The sequence below is a fragment of the Acinonyx jubatus genome, chromosome B3 (genome assembly GCF_027475565.1).
Source record: "Acinonyx jubatus isolate Ajub_Pintada_27869175 chromosome B3, VMU_Ajub_asm_v1.0, whole genome shotgun sequence".
In the NCBI taxonomy this organism is placed as follows: domain Eukaryota; kingdom Metazoa; phylum Chordata; class Mammalia; order Carnivora; family Felidae; genus Acinonyx; species Acinonyx jubatus.
The window spans coordinates 51,376,767-51,394,995 of record NC_069386.1 but is presented as its reverse complement, the minus strand read 5'-3'; the positions used below and the strand labels follow the sequence as shown (position 1 = coordinate 51,394,995).

Sequence of the window (18,229 nt, the reverse complement as noted above, 5' to 3'; positions counted from 1 at the left end):
TGTTGGATTATTCCCTTTATTATTATATAGTGTCCTTCTTTGTCTCTTGTTACAGTCTTTGTTTTAAGGTCTATTTTGTCCAATATTAGCACTGCTACTCCAGCTTTCTTTTATCATCCATTTGCATGATAGATGGTTCTCCATCCCCTCACTTTGAATCTGCAGGTGTCATTAAATCTAGAATTATTCTCGTATAAGCAGCATATAGATGGGTCTTGTTTTTTTAATCCATGCTGTTATCCTGTGTCTTTTGATTGGAGCATTTAGTACATTTACACTCAAAGTAATTATAGGTACATATTTATTACCATTTTCTTACTTGTTTTGTGGTTGTTTCTGCAGATTTTCTCTGATCTTTTCTTTCATGGTTTGTTGGCTTTCTTTAGTGATATATTTGGATTTCTTTGTCTTTACTCTTTGCATATCTATTAGTTTGGTTTTTTTTTTTTAGTTTATTTACTTTGCAAGACAGAGGGAGAGAAAATTCCAAGCAGGCTCCATGCTATCAATGTGGAGCCTGATGCAGAACTCAACCCACAAACCATGAGATTATGACCTGAGCTGAAATCAAGAATTGGACACTTAACAAACTGTGCCACCCAGACACCCCAGTTTGTAGTTTCTGATTTCTGGTTATCATTAGGTTTGTATATAATGTCTTATGCATATAGCAGTTTATATTAAGCTGGTAGTGAAGTTTGAACCCATTCTTCTGTCTTCCCCATGTTTTATGTATATGGTATCGTATTTTATATCCTTTTACTTTGTGAATTCCTTGACTCATTTTTTACAGAAATCTTCATTTTTACTGCTTCTGTGTTTCCTACCTTCATATTGTCACTTTTGGTCTTTCTTTTCCACTCAAAGAGTCCCCTTTAATATATCTTGCTGGGAAGGTTTAGTGGTCATGAACTCCTTTAAGTGTTTGTCTGGGAAACTTTATTTCTCCTATTCTTAACATTTTTTAATATATTTATTTTTGAGAGAGAGAGAGCGCACACAAGCTGGGAAGGGGCAGAGAGAGAGGGAGACAGAGGATCTGACATGGGCTCCACACTGTCAGCACAGATCATAATGTGGGGCTTCAACTCACGAACCACGAGATCACCACCTGCGCCGAAATAACAGTTGGACGCTTAACCACCTAAGCCACCCAGGCACCCCTCTCCTTGTATTCTGAATGATAGCCTTGCTGGATTGAGTATTCTTGGCTACAGGTTTTTCCCATTCAGCACTTTGAATATATCATGGCACTCCCTTCTGGCTTGGATAGTTTCTGCTGAAAAATTCTGATAGCCTTATCGGGTTTCTTTTGTATTGTAACTGTCTTCTTTTGTCTTGCTGTTTTTAATGGTTTTTCTTTATCACTATTTTTTTCCATTTTAATTACAATGTGTCTTGGTGTGGAAATTCTTTGGTGATTTTGTTGAGGGATCTCAGTTCCTCCTGATGTGGATATGTGTTTCCTTCTCCAGATTAGGGAAGTTCTCAGCTATCATTTCTTCAGATAAATTCTCTGCCCCTTTTTCTCTCTTCTACTTCTGGGACTCCTATAATATGAATATTACTATGTTTGATGGAGTCACTGCATTCCCTACATCTATTTTCATTTTGCATAAGCATAATTATTTTTTCTTTTGTTCAGTTTGATTACTCTCCATTACTTTGTCTTCTAGGTCATTAATTCATTCCTCTGCTTCTTCCATCCTGTTCTTTCCTTCAGGCCTGTCTTTCATTTCTTTTTTTGAGCCCTTTATCTCTGGTGTGTTATTCCCTTTCTCTGTGGTAATGGTCTCACTGATGTCCTCCACTGTTTTCTCAAACCCAGTGAGTATTATGGTCATTACTTTAAATTCTCCATCAGACATGTTACTTATATCTGTTTTGGTTAGATCTCTGGCCATGTTCTTGCCCTGTTCTTTCATTTGGGACAGATTCCTCTGTCTTCTCATTTTGTCTAAGTCTCTCTGCCTGTTTCTCTGTATTAGGAAAGTCAGCTGTGTGTCCTTTTCTTAAGGGTAATGGTTTTATGAAGAGGTCCATGAATGCTGCTTCTCTGGGACACAATCTGAGATGAGGCAACTAACCTCCCCACTGTATGTCCCAGGCGCTCTTCAGATTGTTGTTTCCACACTGTATGTCCACAGGCTGTTCGCCTGTCTTCTCTCCAGCAGCCTCCATATCCTCCGAGGTCTCCCACAGCCAAGCACACTGACCTTTAAAACTCCAGGCCTTAAGCCCCACTGGTTGCAAGAACTCATGAAATTCGGGCCCACTCACCTTCCAAGCCAGTTGCTTGTGGGACCCATTTATCCTGTGCTCCTTCCTGAGTGCTAGTCTGCCTCTCATCCTTCTCCCTGATTACAGCTCCCTCCCTACCACAGAGGCCACAAATCCATTTCTCTCCCCAACTGATTCTTCACCCTTCCTACCTTCTTCAGTCTGCCTCTTTTCTACCTTTACTTGTGATTTGTTCTGCTAGTCTTCAGGTTGATTTCTGGGGTATTTAGGATGATCTGAGATTTACCCAATTGTACTTATTGGATGAGGCGAACCTAGGGTCCTCCTACTCCATCACCATCTTCCCCTTGTGGTATCATTTTACATATTTCTCTGTCTTCTATGTTTCTGAAAACTATTATTTTCTAGAGGCGTATGTGCAGCTTTTTGGTTTTTGTTTTTTGGGGCAAGAATGCTTCCTAAGTGGTAATTGAATCGTATATCAAGTCTGGTCATTCCTCTTTGGGGAATGTGCCAAAAGTCATCATTGTGTTCACATGTTAGCAGCCTGATCCATCCCTTTTTAAAAATTTTTCAAGTAGGCTCCACACCCAGTGTGGAACCCAGCATGGGGCTTGAATTCACAACCCTGAGATCAGGACCTGAGTTGAGATCAAGGTCGGATGCTTAACCGACTGAGCCACTCAGGTGCCTCCTGATCCATCCATTTTAAAGTCTCCCATGAGCCTTTCTTAATAGTTTCAGCATTCCATTTATTGGATCCATTACTTTATTCAGAAGTAAAGCTTTTTAAATACATATATTCTGTGGAATTAAGAAAGAAATATTTTGGTTTTATAAAGTTTAGAATTGAGATAGAACTTAATTTTCTTTATGGTAAGAAATCTTTTTTCTCCAGCCCCCTTGATCTATAGTCTTGGAGAAGATTACCTTGCTGAACTTATGTGAGAGGGAGCCCATTCTGTCCTTTTAGCAGAGCTCTGATAGGAAGCTGGTCCTTGTATTGAACCATATTCTGCCTCCTGGCAACCTACACCTGTTCTAACCCAGCCTTTCAGAACAACTTGAAATTCTCTCTTCTCCTTCTACAGGATAAATCTGAAAACAATGTGCATACTTCCTTTTAATATATATGTCCAGTGTAGATACACCCAGATGTTTCAACTCTCCTCAGGAAAATAATTTTCAGACCATCATCTAAGTTGATCTCCTCAGGATGTTATGTGTATATGTGTGTGGTATTTTGAAAGAAGAAGGGAATTTATTCAGTATACTTTGTCTTAAGATGAGTTTTGCTACAAAAAGCTAGAGGAAGGCAGAAAGGAAGAACTAAGCCAGACAGTGACCTTGTCAATCTTTCTATGTCATTTGACTCTTTGTGAATCTGATGCTGTAGGTTTTCTCCCCAGAAAATTTATCCATAAAAGTTTGCCTGTTACACGTGTTCATAGACCTTTACACACACATCAAAGTGCACTTAGATCTCATTAGAAGATTCAAGGCTTTTATGTCCTCTTTCAACTTTGCATAGTTGTATTTTGGCTATGTGTGTGGGTATAGTATACATGATGAAGGATTGGGGGATAGAAGTGAAGGAGGGCAGTAATTTGGGGGATTTCTGTCTCAGTAGCTCTTCTATATACCGTTGCTTCTCTGTCTCCCCATTCCCTGTTCCTGCTCGTCCTCCCCCTTTCCCCAGGTGTAGTAGTCCCCATAAGAGAAAGAGGTCATGTATCCTTCCTTCACTTTACTCTTTTCACCGAGGCTATGTTTCTTCAAGTCTGTGATTCTTACTGCTTTTACAGTAATTACTAATTAAATCTCAGAGAAAACAATACAAGAGGATAACATTTTATTTGAGTGCTTTAAATATGTGTCAACACATAACGGATCTTTTAGAAATTGTGGGGGGAACTTTCTGGTTAGTTCTATTGAATGTGCATGTATGTGTGTATGATCAAGTTCATATATGAATTCACTGTAATAGTATCAGCCAATAAGACACTTTTTTCATTTGTTACTACAGATGTGGTGAAAGGTGAAAAGATTCTTCCAGTATTTGATGAGCCACCAAATCCAACCAATGTTGAAGAGACTTTAAAGAGAATTAAAGAAAATGATGTTCGTCTTGTTGAAGTCAATTTGAATAATATAAAGGTAGGTATGCTAAGCAACTAATAAAGTTTTTAATTGCTTTGAGTCAGCTGTAGGATGAGAGTTTGGGCAGTTTTGATATAGTGTAATTCTTTCTACTTAAAGGTAAAGTTTTTGGTCCTAACAGTATGCTTAGATTCCTAGAGCTTAAGGTGTAATATTTTTCTGACTTGCTTTTTAAAGAGTAGCATGTAAACCTGTAAACCCTACAGACTGTCAGCATAAATCTCTCTGGCTCTCAAAGTAAAAAGAGTTTTTTAGTCTTTTGGGTTCTTTTTTTTTTTTTTTTTTTTTTAATCAGGTTTCTTGAGGTATAATTGATATATAGTGAAACTCTCGCTATTTCGTGTACAGGTCCAGTGAGTTTGACAAATGCATAAGTTGTAAGATCACCACCACCACAGATGTAGAACATGTTACTCCCCTTTGTCATCATTTTCTGCCTCCAGCTCTAGCCCCTGACAGCAACTGATATGTTTTCTTTCCCTATCATTTTGCCTTCTCCAGAATGCATTACAAATGAAATCATATAGTATGTAGTCTTTTGAGTCTGGCTTCTTTCACTTAGCATAATGCATTTGAGATTCATCTCTGTGGTTGGATGTATCAGTTTGTTGAGCAGTATTCTGTTGTGTGGATGTGCTGTAGTTTGTTTATCCATTCACCAGTTGATAGACCTGTGGATTCTCTCTGGTTTGGGATGATTATAATAAAGCCATTAAACACATAATGAACATGCGAACATGTTTTCATTTCTTTTGAGTAGACACCTAGAAGTAGGCTTTCTGGGATCTTACTGAGTTATTAAAAATGTAGCTCTTCCTTGGAGTAAAGGAGAAATGAGGTAGGAGGGCCTAGGGATAATTAAATTAAATTTATGAAGAGTAAATTCAAATTATCTCTAGAGTAATGGTCATTGTATAAGAGCTACATTAAGAATTCCTTTTTATTTTATTATTTTTTTAATTCCTCATTTTATGTCTTTTGAGGGCTGTGGGAGCATCTGGTAATTATAAGAAGCTAGAGAATAAGACCTTTCTGTTCTTTTAGCAGCTGTTCCTTCCTCTGAGCAAAAAAAGGAAAGCCTTGGAAAAAGCTAACATTTCTGGTTGATCACTAATTTTAATTAAAAAAAAAAATCCTCACATTCTAAATCAACAGTAATGGTCAAAAAATAACCAGGCTACAGGGAATTGTAGTCTTGGTACTAAAGGGAGAAATTAGTGCCTTCTAGAAGTCTATCTTTCCACATTTCAGGTAGTGTAAGATTAATCTCACTTAATGCCTTGTAGCTTAAACTAAGTGACCTCTCTCTCTCTCTGTAGAAAAGTGGATCCATTTTGAATACTAATGTTGACTTCCTATAATCCAAATAGTTAAGTGTAGAATAATGGAAATTTCTTTAAATGCTAGAGAAATAATGATATATACTCTGCTCTAGATTAACAGTTTGTGCAGATGTACCATAAGAGGGAAATCACGTAGATATGAAGGAGGCTGTTTGTTTTCATTTGTAGACTAAATGCTATGTGTATGTAATTTGAGTACATTTAACTTAAAAAAAAAGTACAAATATATTTGATTAATAGACTGAATTTCTTGAAAACTAAAATGTAATATTTCACATATTGTCTTTCAAGAATATCCCAATTCCAACTCTAAAAGATTTTGCAAAAGCTTTGGAAACCAACACACATGTGAAATATTTCAGTCTTGCAGCCACCCGGAGCAATGACCCTGTTGCTGCTGTAAGTAAGCTACTATTGATAATATTGAAATGATGGCTATATACAAGCGTGTTACAGAGATGGCTAAACTGATTTTATGAACATGACTTACTCTTTTTTCAGTTGATATTTAGCTATTAAGCAGTACATAATCTATTTTATGGGTTTGTTCCTGTATTTCTTTTCTTTTTTTTTTAAATAATTTGATTTACTTAATTTCATTTTTTATTTTTTAAAGTTTACATCCAAATTAGTTAGCATATGGTGCAACAATGATTTCAGGAATAGACTCCTTAGTGCCCCTTATCCATTTAGCCCATCCCCCCGTCTCACAGCTCCTCCAGTGACCCTCAGTTTGTTCTCCATATTTATGAGTCTCTTTTTTGTCCCCCTCCCTGTTTTTATATTATTTTTGTTTCCCTTCCCTTATGTTCCTCTGTTTTGTCTCTTAAAGTCCTCATATGAGTGAAGTCATATGATTTTTGTCATTCTCTAATTTCACTTAGCATAGTACCCTCCAGTTCCATCCACGTAGTTGCAAATGGCAAGATTTCATTCTTATTGATTGCCGAGTAACACTCCAAAGAAAATGTGGTATCTTCTTTATCCATTCATCCATCGATGGACATTTGGGCTCTTTCCATACTTTGGCTATTGTTGATAGTGCTGCTATAAACATGGGAGTGCATGTGTCCCTTTGAAACAGCACACCTGTATCCCGTGGATAAATGCCTAGTAGTGCAATTGCTGGGTCGTAGGGTAGTTGTATTTTTAGTTTTTTGAGGAACCTCCATACTGTTTTCCAGAGTGGCTGCACCAGCTTGCATTCCCACCTGTATTTCTTTTCTATAATTTTTCAATTTTATTTTATTTTTTATTCTTAGAGTGCAAACAGGCAAGTGGCAGGGAGAAAGAGAGAAAGAGAGAGAATCTTAAGCAGGCTCCATGCTCAGTACAGAGCCCAACATGGTGCTCCATCCCACGACCCTGGGATCATGACCTGAGCTGAAATCAAGAGTCAGATGCTCAACTAACTAAGTCACCCAGCCGCCCCAATTTTCTATAATTTTTAAAAACATAAATGAAGTCATGCAATATATGCTGTTTTGCAACTTAATTTTTCACTCAACAGTATATCTTAGAGATCTTTTCATATCACTGCATAAAGTTCTAGACCTTTCTTTTGACATCTGCAGAGGATTTCATTCATGGATCTACAGTGTTGGATTTCATCAATTGCTTTCAATGTGTCTATTGAGATGATCATGTGGTTTTTGTCCTTTACTCTGTTAATCTGGTATATTATATTGATGAACTTTTGCATATTAAATCAACCTTGCATTCCTGGGTTAAGGTATGAACCTTTTTCTTCACTTGGCTTTGAGGCCATCACTCCCTTTGATTCTCCTCCCTCCTCATTGAACATCCCTTCTCTGGTCCCTATGCTGGTTGCTCCTTATCTCCCCAACCTCTAAGGATTGGAATGACCCAGGGCTCAGTCCTGGGCCCTTTTCTTTTCTCTGTCTACACTCAACTTTCTAGTTGATGTCACTCTGTTTCTTTGCTGTGTATTTTCTGTATATGCTGCTGACTTCCAGTGTTATTATCCCCTGTTGGTGCCTCTGTCCTGAACTCCATACTCATGTCCACCTACTTACTTAACAGCTTGCTTGGATGTCTAACAGACATCCCAAATAGTCCCAAACTGAACTCCTGACTTCCCTCCCAAAAATGCTCCTTTCCCACTCATTCCTGTCTCACTAAATGACAACTTCACTCTTTCATTTGCTTAAGACAGAAAGAAATGGAGTCATCCTTGACTTCCCTTTCTCACCACCTTAAATGTATATCCAGCCTTGTCTTCAAAATATTCCAGAATCCAACTACTTCTCACCCCTTTCTCAACTACCACCTTGGTCAGTCTTAGCCACCATCTTCTCTTACCTGGATTGTTGCAATAGTCTCCTCACTGAGCTGCCCACATCCATCTTTCCCATCTCAAAGCCAGCTTTTTTGTGTAGTGTCAAAAGTGAAATAGATACCTGTCCCAAGTTCTGTCTGCCCCCTCTTGCCTGTTGTTTTAACTTGACTTTAAGTTCTGCTTATCTGTGAGCTTTTCTGGCCTTCTGCCTTAGGCATCCCTTCTGGTCTCTGCCCTGAAAAGCAATCCACAATTTATCCTCCTTTGGTGACACAGTAACCTAACTGCAGTAGGACCTAAGTAAGAAAAGTTGTTCCAAAGAGACCTCGATGAAGTTAGTCCTACCCAGAAACTGAGAAAAACTGAGAGACACAGGGGAAAGAAGCAAGGAGTAGGGTGTGAATGAACATAACAGTGTGAACAGCAGCAGAGAATATTACCAACAGTGACAAATCTAAATATTGTGACAGGGTACTTGTGAAAAGTAGATACATGTGAAGCCTGTGAGGTAGTGTGTCAAGATAAAACAACCTAATGAGAAACATCAAAGCTGTTCTGTTAATTAGTGTATTTGTTTATAGTAGATATAATATGTGATAGACGCTGTCAATTTTTATCTTCAAATACTTTCTTTAATTTCTAGGCTTTTGCAGATATGCTGAGAGTGAACAAAAATTTGAAGAGCTTAAATATGGAGTCCAACTTTATTACAGGAGCTGGGATTCTAGCACTGATTGATGCTTTGAGAGATAATGAAACCCTGGCAGAGCTCAAGATTGACAATCAGGTCAGTGTTCTACAGCGATAACTGTGGGAGCTCCAGCCCACTCTGCTGTGTAGGGGCTGGGGGTTTAGGAGGCAGGTGGGAGGAAGGCTTTGGGACAGTCTTGTGGGAAGGTGGTGGCCTGAAAGGAGATGAAGACATTTGAAGCATCCAGAATGTTAACTTAGTATTTTTAGTATGGGTTTTGAGCATATTTATAGGGTTGTGCAGCCATCACCACTAATTCCAGAACATTTTCATCACCCCTCCCACCGGCCCCTGGCAATCACTGATTCACTTTCTGTCTCTACACATTTACCTATTTTGGACAATTCATATAAATGGAATTATATAGTATATGGTCTTTTGTGTCTACTGTCTTTCACTTAGCAAAATATTCTGCAGGTTCATCCATGTTGTAATATGTATCAGTAGTTAATCTTTATGGCTGAATAATCTATTTGGATTATTTCTACCTTTTGAACGTTAGGAATACTGATATGAACATTCGTATACAGGTTTTTATATGAACATAGGTTTTCATTTCTCATGGACATATACCTAGGAGTGGAATCGCGAGGTCAAGTGGTAACGCTGTGTTTAACTTTCTGAGGAATGGCCATGTTGTTTTCCACAGCGACTGCACCATTTTACATTTGTGCCAGCATGTGTGAGGTTCCCAGTTTTTCCACATTCTTGCCAACACTTGTTATTGTCTTTTTGATTATAGTCATCCTGTAATAATGGGTATGAAGTGGTGTCTTGTTTTGGTAATCTTCATTTTTTGATGTATGATCATATACTGAACTTTAAGATTTGTTTATCTTATTTATGTATATTGTAAGAATTGAGAAAACTTAAAAAGACCAACAGAATCAGCATGTACTTGAATATCTTAGTCTTGATTTACCTCGAAAAATATTTTGAATTAGTTTATTAATACTGTTCTTTATTTTTAATTATTCCAGAGGCAGCAGTTGGGGACAGCTGTGGAATTGGAAATCGCCAACATGCTTGAGGAAAATACAAATATCCTTAAATTTGGTTATCAGTTTACACAGCAGGGACCCCGAACCAGGGCAGCTAATGCTATAACAAAAAACAATGACTTAGGTAAGACATAGCATTTCAAATCAAATTTCTGAATTATATCATTAAGCTACTGTATTAGAGGAACATTTTTTTACTTAAAAAAAAAAAATGTTAACAGATTACTTCGCCTTTGTTTTTTAAATCTGCACAAATTACTTGGCCTTTGTTTTTTAAATCTGCACAAGCCTTTTTATATTGATTGAAGTAGAGTTCAGTTTAAGTGCACTTGTAGTGATCATTGGGTTAGTGGGTCTGCTTACAAATATTTCACAGCTTTAAGTGAACGGTTTTCTATGAGAAACATAATAAATGCTACCTGTAACAAATATTTTGTTCTCTGTTACAAGCCACCTCCTGATTAAAGATTTCAACATGACAGGAAAGTTTTTTGCCCTTTTTATCAAACAGGCCTAGACAGAAATCCAGTTTTACATGATAAAATATGGAGTAATTCTAGTTTTGATACAAGTTTTATAGTGTGTGGCACACAAGTGTTGGCTGTCCTTACCAGTCTCCCTGACACAGCCATTACCAGGCAGGTTGTCCTCTCGCAGTGCACGTCAGTCAACGTCAGACATTGCCTTTTTTTTTTTCCTGGTTCCCACTGAAATACTGCTGAGGTTTGTGCTTCTGTTTGATGCAAGTGTTCTGGCCAAGGCTGAATTAAAGAATATGATGCTTATAATTTTGTTTCTACATGTTTCCAAAAATTGAACCTTTTGTGTTTGTCACTGAAAGATTTTTTTAAAGAGGTACTTAGACAAGAGATAAAATAACATTTCCTAAACCGAATAGCACTTCAAAGTGAGGCAGTTCTTTTAAGCTTCAACCATATTTGAGTTTGCATTCTTTAAATGCAGAAAATGTTACAGCCTCCTTCCCTCAACCCAAATTACTTTGAAGAGTATTAGTCCAAACCCTTTCTGTCCTTCAGTGACTTAGTTTCCCATAGAAGATTTTAGCCTCTTGCATTTTAGGAAATTGGTGTGTTTGGCATACTGTTGATTCTCAGTGTAATTTGCAAAGTCACACTAATTACATCAAGAATCAACAATATACCAAAAGATGAGAGAACACATAAAAACTATTTCCTAGGCTGCTTTCAGTTGACATTGTGCAGGTGAATAGGTGCCGGGGGCCACGTGTAATAGAGATGAGGAGGTCATGTTGAAGGTGTGGTCTGACGTGAAGCAGAACTGAGAGAAAGCAGACAGCTTTGTGTTGGTAGCTCTCTAGACCCCCACCTCATGCTGTTGCATTCTGATCCAAGCCAGATTTTTAGACATGAAATGAGAATAAGGACATTCCTGGAGTGGGGGAATTGCACGGATAAAAACCCAGATTTGGGATCAAGCGAGTTATTTATATACTGAGGACAGCTTGTAGAGTTTGAAAACTGACTCGTTGCAGGATGCTGCCTTGAGAATAATTCTTCAATAAGTACTTGCTGCTTAAAGCTAACAGAATAAAAAAGTGATGTCAGCAGATTAAGAGGGAATGCTAGTAGAAGGCACTAAAATTACATGGGAAGAAACTTCATTTCTTTGGATTTTTTGTGGGAGGCATTTGAGAGCCATTATAGGCCACCAAATACATGATTAAAATGATACTTCAAAAAATAACTATTTACTCTTCCAGAGATAGGATATGAGGTTAGAACTTATTTGCAATTGATGGATCATAGAGTACTGAGAACCTGTATTAGTGGAGTAGGTTTTGGAAAGAAATTGCCAAAGAATTGTTAATAGGGCCAAATTTATAAGCCTCTTGTCTAGAGGCTGAGCCGAGGATCTGCTTGTAACAAGTAGGCGCCAAGGAAGAGTTGGAGATGGCTCTTGGGCCCATCTTGCACTCTATGTGCTCCTAGCACCCGCAGCTTTTTTTTAGAGCCCTGCGTTGATTGCTGCCCACAGATCAAGGCTGCCAGCATAAAGACATGTGCTCTGATATGCAATCTAATTATGTAGCCACCAGAAAGAGATGCCAAAGAACAAAACTTGAAACATACACACAATCTCTTGGGCATATTGTTTTTCTTCATCTTGCAAATCGGGCTGTATCAGATCTTTAGTGTTGATTTTGATAATCTTTTCTTCTCATTATTTTCTGTTCATCCAAATACTCTTACCTACTCCCATCTCTCCGGCTAAGAAGTGTCCTAGCTGTAGCAGCAAAGAGATTATATGGTATATGTTGCAATATTTGATTGAACTTTGAGTCTCCTATTACTGTCCTTACACTAGCTAACCACATAATTAATTTTCTTCCTTTCTTGTTTGCTCCACTTTGTCTCAGATCTTGTTTACAACATGTATTTTTTAATAACATGCATTTTATTTTATTTTACATTATTTTGAGAGAGAGCAAGCATGTGAGTGGGTGGGGGGAGGGGCAGAGAGAGAGAATCTGAAGCAGGCTCCACACTCATCAAGGAGCCACATACAGGGCTTGATCCCATGATCCTGGGATCATGACCTGAGTCAAATTCAAGAGTCAGATGCTCAACCAACTGGATAACCCAAGAGCCCCTATAACATGCATTTTAACATCATAAATGGTCTGCCAATAACATCCAAACCCTGCTGCAATTCAAATTTTTCTTGGAAATGTTCTACCCTAAAGAGTTAATCTGATTTACCTTTCGATATTTCTGTTTTTCAGAGATCTATACATATGAATTAGGTTTGTATTTGAGGACTCAAGTCTCTATTTGATTTTTTCCCTTAGTATTTCAGTAAACACAGGAAACCTGCTTTTCATTAACATGAACTAAAATTAGAGCCCGGGGTGTACTTAATTATTTAAGTATAAAAATGTTCATGGGAACTTGATACTTTTTATCTCCTGGTTTTTACTTTCTAGCTAGCACCCAGCCAGTAGCTAGACAAGCTTTTATGCACATCACTTGCATGTCTGCCTGAGGACTCTATCCTACTGTTACTGAGTACAGCCTAATGGTTTGGGGTCATCAGTCTGTGAAGAGGCTGGGAACTCCTGAGGTATATGCGCCTTTCTGTACACCATCCACTGAATTAGTTGACCACTTTGGTGGCCAAAGTTTATTATGGTACCCTCATGTGACCTTATACCACATTACCAGGATCTGAGACTTTCATTACTTTGTATTTGTTGTTTTGTCAGAGCCTGGTTCATTTTGTAGGAGACCCTAGAAAGAAAATTTGGGAAATAGTAGCAAGTCATTTACCTTTAAAATGACAAAAATGTTTGGGGCACCTTGATGGCTAGTTGGTTAAGGCATCCAACTCTTGATCTCAACTCAGGTCATGATCTCATGGTTTGTGAGTTCGAGCCCCTCATTGGGCTCTGTGCTAATGGTGCGGAGCCTGCTTGGGATTCTGTCTCTCCTTCTCTCTGCCCTTCCTCTGCTTGTGCTCTCTCTCTAAATAAACAAACAACTTAAAAAAAATGTTTTTGGTATATTCTTTCACAAACTAAGGAGATACATTGTAATGCCTAATCAGGAAAGCATGCAAATATTTGTTGCTTTTAATACTTTCTAATCCCAGCTTCCTGAATGTCATTTCAAAATTCAACACAGTAATTTATAATTCATTGTTTTAACAGAGGTGTCAATTTTTTTAAATAACAAATGGGTGCAATGACTTAAAGGTGATTGATGACCATGATTTTAGATTTCTGATGCTACTGTGTAAGCACAGGGGAGCTGAGGACACGTCTTTGTTCTCATTTTGAAGCCCCTCAATGCTTAACAAGTAAATGGACGTTACATGTCAGTACAACTATAACTGGATTCTGCAGCAACTTGTTTGTTACAAGCAAGTTAACCCTGTACAAAGTAACAGGGATTTCTAACATCCTCTCTTTTTTCCTCACAGTTCGCAAAAGACGAGTTGAAGGAGACCACCAGTAAATCCACCGAGATAACATCTTTGGGAGACTTTAAAAGGTCACCAAGGGTTCATGTTGGTGATGTCAGATGTAAAATTTTCCTGGATAGAAGGGAAAAGACTGGAAATCTTTTTTTTTTTTAACTATATGTATCTTTTTTCTAGTTTACATTGTTATCAGTTTCAAATTGCAAAATCAATAGTAGGTGATATTTTGTATTTTATAACATTATTTCTTTCTGCTAAAATCAGTTTTAATTTAGCTTAAATGGTTTGTAAGGAGTCATGAGTTTAAAAATGCAATTGTAAAAAAAGTTTAGGAAATCATTTACGTAGATAGTATGAACATTTTAAGGACCGATCTTTTTTAAATCAAAAAGGGACATTACTGCCATTAGAATTGCTATTGTACCTGTTAGGTACAAGACATTCACAGCTTTCCTTACTCCATCACATGGAGCCCTTTCCTGTTTTAGAATACATGAACTTGGCAAGAGTGTGCTTTTTGCTTCTATCAAGAAAGCAAGATACCAGAGTTTTAAAACGACTCCAAATCTGGTCATCGGCTGAGAAATAAAAGCCGGTCTGTTGGGGAGAGAAAGGGGCCTTCTGCACATTCCTGGTCACCGCACTTGTCCACTGTGTCACCAGCACCTGGACTTGTTTCAACAAAGTCATCAGCTTGGCCAGGTTAGTACTTTGTTTAAAAGGACAGTTATGGCTAAATTCACTATAGTTTTTTATTTCAATAATGTGGGCATTACTAAATTTTTGTGAAAGCTCATAGTAAAAAGCATCGAAGTAGACAAGCTGTTTTCTTCCCTGTAAAAGGCATACATATAGTCAACTCTTGGTTATTTAGGATAATAAAAAAGAAGGCGGTTATTAAACACATGACATCGAAGATAACAAACATGATGGAATTTAAGTCTGAGGCACATGCCAAATAGTCACTTAAACTGATGCTTACTGTAAATTAGAAACTGGCATGTGTATAAATTGTGGCACAGTATCGTGAAAGTTTGTGTGTGCACTGCAGAATTACAACATCAATACTGAATTGGCATTCCATGAATTTTCCAACCAGTAGGGAAAACTGTTCTTCATCCATCTACTTTTTTAAAAATTTTTTTTTTTCAACGTTTATTTATTTTTGGGACAGAGAGAGACAGAGCATGAACGGGGGAGGGGCAGAGAGAGAGGGAGACACAGAATCAGAAACAGGCTCCAGGCTCTGAGCCATCAGCCCAGAGCCCGACGCGGGGCTCGAACTCACGGACCGTGAGATCGTGACCTGGCTGAAGTCGTATGCTTAACCGACTGCGCCACCCAAGCGCCCCTCATCCATCTACTTTTATATTCCCTTTCATCATCTGGCTTTTTTGTCCATATTGTGTAAAAGGAATCTCTCACAAGAGAAGTTTCTTCGTACTGCTCACGGTATTCAAACGAGCACTTGCACAGTGTACCGTGGTGGGATGTGGACCTGTTCAGGGCAGCGCCTGGAGCAGACGATGGCAGAGTTGGCCCAGCTACAGAGGGCAGGCAGGAAAAAATCTGAGTAATACTGACCCCCGAAATTGAGGCCTGACTGTCCTCTATCACTTACACGGAGTAAAGGGAAGAATCCCAGTTAAAAGTAGGGATAGATGTGTTGATTCTTTTAAAAAGAATTTTTGAAATTGAATTATAAAACGTCACTCAATTGGCTTGGGCTGGACAGTTTACTTATTGAGCTAGGCAGCTTCTTGTGTGTGATCTGGTATTAACCCTTCTCAACAGGCAAAAGCTTCCCTCAGAAGAAGTGGGTGTCTTTGTTTTTCTGAATCAATATCCAGTGTTTTAAAGGGGCCAAAGATCGACTTTGCACTATTCCCTTTGAGTTAGAGACCACTGATTTTTTTTTTCCAAGTTAGCAAGGGTTTCTGTGTGTGTGTGTGTGTGTGTGTGTGTCCCCTTTTCATATGCAACTTTGGAAATGTACTTGACTTTAGAGACTGCACCCTTCCAGCAGGATGGGGAGTCAGCACGGAGCAGGCACCCAGGGCTTCCTTGCTTGCTTTGTCTATAAGTCAATGAACTGATAAGTATGTTACCCCTTCTATCATCAGGGTTTTTTTAATAAACATAAGCGAGACCCTACATAGTGTGTGTATGGTACTTACGGGTAATCTCTTTTTCACTGATTATTTACCTAAGTATGAAGAAGTTAAGTGTTTAGCTTATACCATTCCAGTTCTCAGCTGTGACAGTGCATTATATAATTGAAGAAAAGATTTCATCAATATCTTTAAAGCTGAACATTCATCCAACTGAATACAGAAAATCTTTTCAAGAGTTGTAACTACAAGGGAGAAAACTGGTGTTTACTTTGATCTTTAAAACTCCAGCACCTCTTAACCATTTAGTAACATTCAGTATTTCTATATGTAGCTCTAAAACGTTGTAACAGATTAGGGTTCTCACATAGTCTTGATTTTTAAACCAAAGATTTTTCTAAGACCATACATTCTGTAGGCTAACCAATTTAAACTTACCAGGTTATCTAATCAAAGAATATTCTTTGCATTTTTAAATTGCTGTTTAAAGGCTTTTAATTGCCCATTTTGAAAAATTTTATATTTGTCTGAAGATCTCATTTTTCAAGTATGTCTACATGAAATTGTATTGAAAAACATCAATATTAATAACTAATGCTGATATTATTAAAGTGGATTTTGGTGCTATAAACTTGTAGCTAAAATCTAGTAGAAGTCTTAAGTATAGGTGAAATACATTCCTAAAGGTGCCTATCATTTAAAAGACCAAATATACATTTTGTGTTTTAAAAAACCCACCGATTGTTAGAGATTTCAAGGAGAATTATCTTGGTCATTAAATTGCAAATTCTTGTTATTTGAATGAAGTAACCCACATACTCGCTTTGTGTAATAGATGCACTCTGGAAAAGTTACATGTAAATAGAACTTTGTAAATGGTTTTTCCAGTGACAGTATCTGATGTATCTTCATTTAAAAAGGGGATTCCACGGTATAATAAAAATTATAAAAGAAAAAATGTTTTCATAAAATGTTAGTCATGTTCTGTTGTACATTATATTTAATCCTTGCCATTAAAATAAGATGAAAAGAGGGGCACCTGGGTGGCTTAGTCAGTTAAGCATCCGACTTCAGCTCAGGTCATGGTCTCACGGTGCGTGAGTTCAAGCCCCGTGTCAGCTCTGTGCTGACAGCTCAGAGCCTGGAGCCTGCTTCGGATTCTTTGTCTCCTTCTCTCTCTGCCCCTCTCTTGCTCGCTGTCGCTCGCTCTCTCTCTCTCAAAAATAAAAACACTAAAAAAAATAAATAAGATGAAAAGATTCACAAGGTTTCGTAAAATCTTCTCTATTTTTGGCTCTGTGTTCCCAGGGTATGCAGGTCTCACTTTCCCCTTGGAGTCAGGAGCCACAGCACCTCCCACACGTCTGAGGACTGTGCTTTCTCTGGAATCACAGTAGCTTCCACCCTCTGCAGGTTTAGTCCTGTGCTCGTGCTCCTCCATGACAGTGCCACTTCACTTAAAAAATTTTTTTTCTAGTATTATTGAGATATGATTAACATATAACTTTGTATTACTTTAAGATACACAACATGATTTATGTATATATTGCAAAATATGTACCCCAAATTTAGTTAACATCCATCACCTCATATCGTTTTAAAGAAATTATTTTTCCTTGTGATGTGAACTATTAAGATCTAGTCTCTTAGCAACTTTCAGATACGCAGTACAGTACTGTCACCTGCAGGCACCATGCTGCACATTCCATCCTCCAGACCTACTCATCTTATAACTGGGAGTTTGTAGCTTTCACCACCTTCACCCATCCTCCACCCCCTACCCCCACGCCCTGGCAACCACCAGGCGATTGTTTCTCTGAGTTCAGTTTTTTTAGATAGTCCTATAAATGAGATCATACGGTATTTTCTCTGCCTTAGTTAGCATAATGCCCTTAATACTATTCAAAAGCAAAGTGGCTGCAACTAAAGACCTGGCACCCGCGAGAACCAAACATGTGGACCTACCGGAACAACTGTTGCTCTCAAAGCTGTGAGCTCTTGGGTCTAACCATCTTTAGAAGCGCCTTCTATCAGCTCTCACTGAGCATTCATGTTTTTCGGTCATTCTCACCACAAGACAGACTTACCAAAGAAACTTCATTATTTTTAAATTGAGAAAATGTATTGATAAGCAATGATTTTTATATTCTTATACCTTTTTAATTTGGTCTTATATTCTTCTGCATAATTCCACTTAAGTCTGATACTCCAATTTACCCACCTCTGGGCCCAGCCAGGAGGATGAGGTGGGGCAGAGCAGCCGAAATGCACAAAAACCTAAGACCCAGAGCAAACAGTTACCAAAACAAGTTTCTTCCTTGGGAAAAATGGATCTTCTAAAGTCACAGGCTTGCTTTTGAACA

The 18,229-nt window shown here is 38.1% G+C and overlaps 1 protein-coding gene across 1 annotated transcript in view; it reads left to right on the top strand.

The window, feature by feature from the left end:
- TMOD3 (tropomodulin 3) overlaps positions 1-14,893 on the top strand; it is a 78,853-nt gene extending 63,960 nt beyond the window's left edge. The window contains exons 6-10 of the mRNA XM_015063480.3: positions 4,268-4,398; positions 6,036-6,143; positions 8,687-8,830; positions 9,775-9,919; positions 13,756-14,893. Of these exons, the coding sequence (XP_014918966.1) occupies positions 4,268-4,398; positions 6,036-6,143; positions 8,687-8,830; positions 9,775-9,919; positions 13,756-13,790 (563 nt within the window). The 3' untranslated portion in view covers positions 13,791-14,893. The remainder of the gene's footprint in view (positions 1-4,267; positions 4,399-6,035; positions 6,144-8,686; positions 8,831-9,774; positions 9,920-13,755) is intronic.
- Positions 14,894-18,229: the final 3,336 nt, after the last annotated feature.